Here is a 3,178-nt window from a genome sequence, read left to right as displayed (position 1 = left end):
GTCTCGACCCAGAGAGCGAAGGAAGGGGCTGGAGACGAAATCGAAGAACACGATGGATGGATGAATTCTCAGTGACATGAGGTGAAAGTTTCATTTTCCAAAGGGCAAGCAAGAAAAGGAAAGAAATGGAGAAGGCAAATATTGGAAATGAGAGGCGAGAAACAACCATTGCGTGCAAGAGATGTGAACGTAATTGAAACACAAACAACTTGGCCTCAACCCGATTCTCTTGCTTGTGTCGGGATCAACGAGATAAACATCTCGAACAGGGCCCATTAAAATGGACCACCGTTAGCTGGTAGAGTACTTCTTGGTTCAGCATAGAGTCTTGATTGTTAATTTAAATTTCAATTTTTCCTGAGAAAATCTCCAGGCAACCTGAGTTGTGCGATGACGAAGAGAGAAGGACGAGATGATGAGGGTTAGGAGGAGGAAAAAGAAGAAGATAAAGACGACCAAATGAGCGCCATGCACCAACGACCCGGCGGAGCTACCCTGTCCCCATGGATTGGCTTCTCGGTCGAAACCTCAGCCTTTGGGTTCGGATGAGAGGGGGGGGGGGCTCTGTAATAAAGATTGTAGTGGGTTTTTTTCCCCGGGCGTACCAAATTTAATAGCCCGTTTATGTCTTCTTTGTGGATGTCAAATGCAAACCCCAAAGATAAATGAACGGGTCGGCCAAATGCCGCTTCAAGGTTGGCCGCCAAGAAGCTCGAATGCATCTTTGTACTCTGGGATATTAACACTTTGAACAATCAATGGCCTTTACTAAGTGCATTTCAAATTCGTTTTCAGGTACGGATCTGGAGGTGTGTCCCCGAGGTGCCACGTGTTGTTCTCGAGATATGGAATCCCGTCTGGGCGATTGGGCCATTCACCAATACCGCGAGACCGTGTCCAAGCGAACTCAAATCATGGCCAATCCTTTCCAATTGAAAGCCAAACGGGTAGATGGTGAGTAATGTCCAAATCCGACGAGCACTACTTACTTAGATGGCTCAATATTTTGACTCGTTGGTCGGTTGGGGCGAAGTGAGTAATGGACAAATTTCCTTGTGGCCTGGGACTTCCTCCCTCAGCTTCATCATTCATCATTGCCAGCCATGGTCCAAGAACGAGACAGGAGAAAAGAACGAGACCTCAAGTTCAAGAGTCGACTGTCTGGTCGGGGAAAAAAAGGGTTCATTTCATATTGCATTTGGTTTCCCCAATTGGCATTCTCGTGTCTGAAGAGCTTGTTTGATGGCATGCCTTGATGTGGTTGTACAACCACATACACGTACATGAGGTTATCAAGAGAAAACAGAATGGGAGGCATGAAATTTCTAAATGGCGGATGATTAAATTGTGACAAGGCTCATCTAGGATCATTTATACGTGGCACAGTCGGGGTTCCCACCAGATTTTCGAAATAACTTCATCCATCCGCCGGGCTACAAACGCCGCATGTACGTATCTTCCACAACTCGGAAGTCAAAAAACCAGCTACTTTTGAACGAACGAAGAAGGCTGAACGAAAGATGTGGCTGAGGCTTGAAAAAAAATCGGGACAAGAGAGGCCGAGGGAAGGAAGGAAGAAAAACCTTCAGAAAATTGACCTCTCCAATGATTAAAACAGCAAAATGAACAGGAGGCCGACCCAGTTCAAGAGGATCGTAAAATGCAGAAGCCGCTTGAGAGCTTCATAAGTTCGTCTTAAAGAGTTACACTACACCATTGTGTTTCAACAGGGATATGATCGTAAATCAAGAATTGATAAGCAACTCAAAAATTGCTAGCCATGAAAGTCGATATTAAGAGAACCTCAGATTGCATCTAAGAAGACTATGTGTCGCTTCTCTGGGTCCAGAACTCTTGACAGGCCCTAAAACAAAAGAGTGGAGGATTGTAATTTTTGCACACCTTAAAGAGTTTCTCTCAGGCAGTTGTGAGCTAGGGCGATTCGGTTGACGGACGGGAGTTGGAAGGGGGGAAATAAAAGATGCTAATTCCCTGCTCGCTCAGTGCTTACTGTACTTACTGCTCACTCGACCGGGGCTAGTCAGATAAAAGAGGTGGTTCGCTCATTCGTTCTGGCGTTCTTTGAGGCTCGTAATTCCTTGACACCCCTTTCTTGCGGCGAGTCCGGCCCCTTTTCCCCTCGTCTCCCAGTTCCCTATCGAGGGAGAAGTGATGAAGTCATATCGGACAAGCCGAGAAAAAGATCATTTGCATTCTAAGTCTACCCATTACTAAAAAAAGAGGTGTTGAAAGAGATGTAAAAATGAAAATCAAGGCATTCCAAACAACGGCAAGTAATTGACAAATCCCGGTGGATTTGCCAGAGATGGAGCGGGCGCCTGGAATGGGAACAAGCAATTCAGTCTGGAAGATTGGATTGGAATGCCTGGTAATCTGTCCGGTGGTTTTGAGAACGTGTAATAAGAAAATGAAGGAACAACAAGTGAAGAAGGCACAACCAACCCTTTAATATATTCATGGAAGATAGACCGAATATGGAAAGGCATGAACATTTTACAACCCCATCATGCATTTTTTTCGGTTGCTTTTCTGTCTGTGACTCTCTCTGTCTCTCTTCATCTGAAATCGTGGGATTCCTGCTGGGAACAACCAGCCAACCAATCACTAACCACTGAAACCCTGGTTGGCGTCACTCACTTCGTTGGGCTCTGGGCTCGTGCCTCCTTGGTTGGTTGGTTGTACCCGATTGTTGAAATATCGTACTTTGACTCCAATCGACGTCGTTCATGAAGTCAGACTCCTCTGCATCAAATGGTCTTGACCCCTCTCGTGTCGAGTGGAATTTCCAAGAAAAGTCTCAATCAATTCCAAATCATCATTGAGGCCATCCATCAGTGCCACCACGAGCATCCAGCGTTTCTTATTTACGAGGACACTTTGTCCAGAACTTGATTCCATTTTCAATGTAGTTCGTCCGTCCGTCTATCCGTACGTACCTACATACATGGGATCCGTACACGCGTTTGATTACTCGCTGGGATCTGCTGGATAAGGGTAGATTTCGTCCCACTTTTCTGCTTGGAGGTAGGGATCGAAATGCAGAAGTCATCGTGTCATTTAAGGCGTCAGACCATTTTTTGGCGCCGAATTTCCTTTGGAACGAATGGACGAGTGTCTCGATATGTAAAGAAGTCGTTCAACATTTCATTCCAATGAT

General features: G+C 45.6%; 1 protein-coding gene across 1 annotated transcript in view; it reads left to right on the top strand.

Annotated features, from left to right (window-relative positions):
• The window catches only part of LOC131879126 (glypican-6-like), a 25,048-nt gene that overhangs the window by 16,981 nt on the left and 4,889 nt on the right, over window positions 1–3,178 (top strand). The window contains exon 2 of the mRNA XM_059225350.1: window positions 796–954. Coding sequence (XP_059081333.1) covers window positions 796–954 — 159 coding nt within the window. The remainder of the gene's footprint in view (window positions 1–795; window positions 955–3,178) is intronic.

This window comes from Tigriopus californicus, chromosome 4, assembly GCF_007210705.1.
Source record: "Tigriopus californicus strain San Diego chromosome 4, Tcal_SD_v2.1, whole genome shotgun sequence".
Taxonomy (NCBI): Eukaryota; Metazoa; Arthropoda; class Copepoda; order Harpacticoida; family Harpacticidae; genus Tigriopus; species Tigriopus californicus.
Note: the sequence above shows the minus strand (reverse complement) of the source record. Positions and strands in the feature narration are given on the sequence as shown.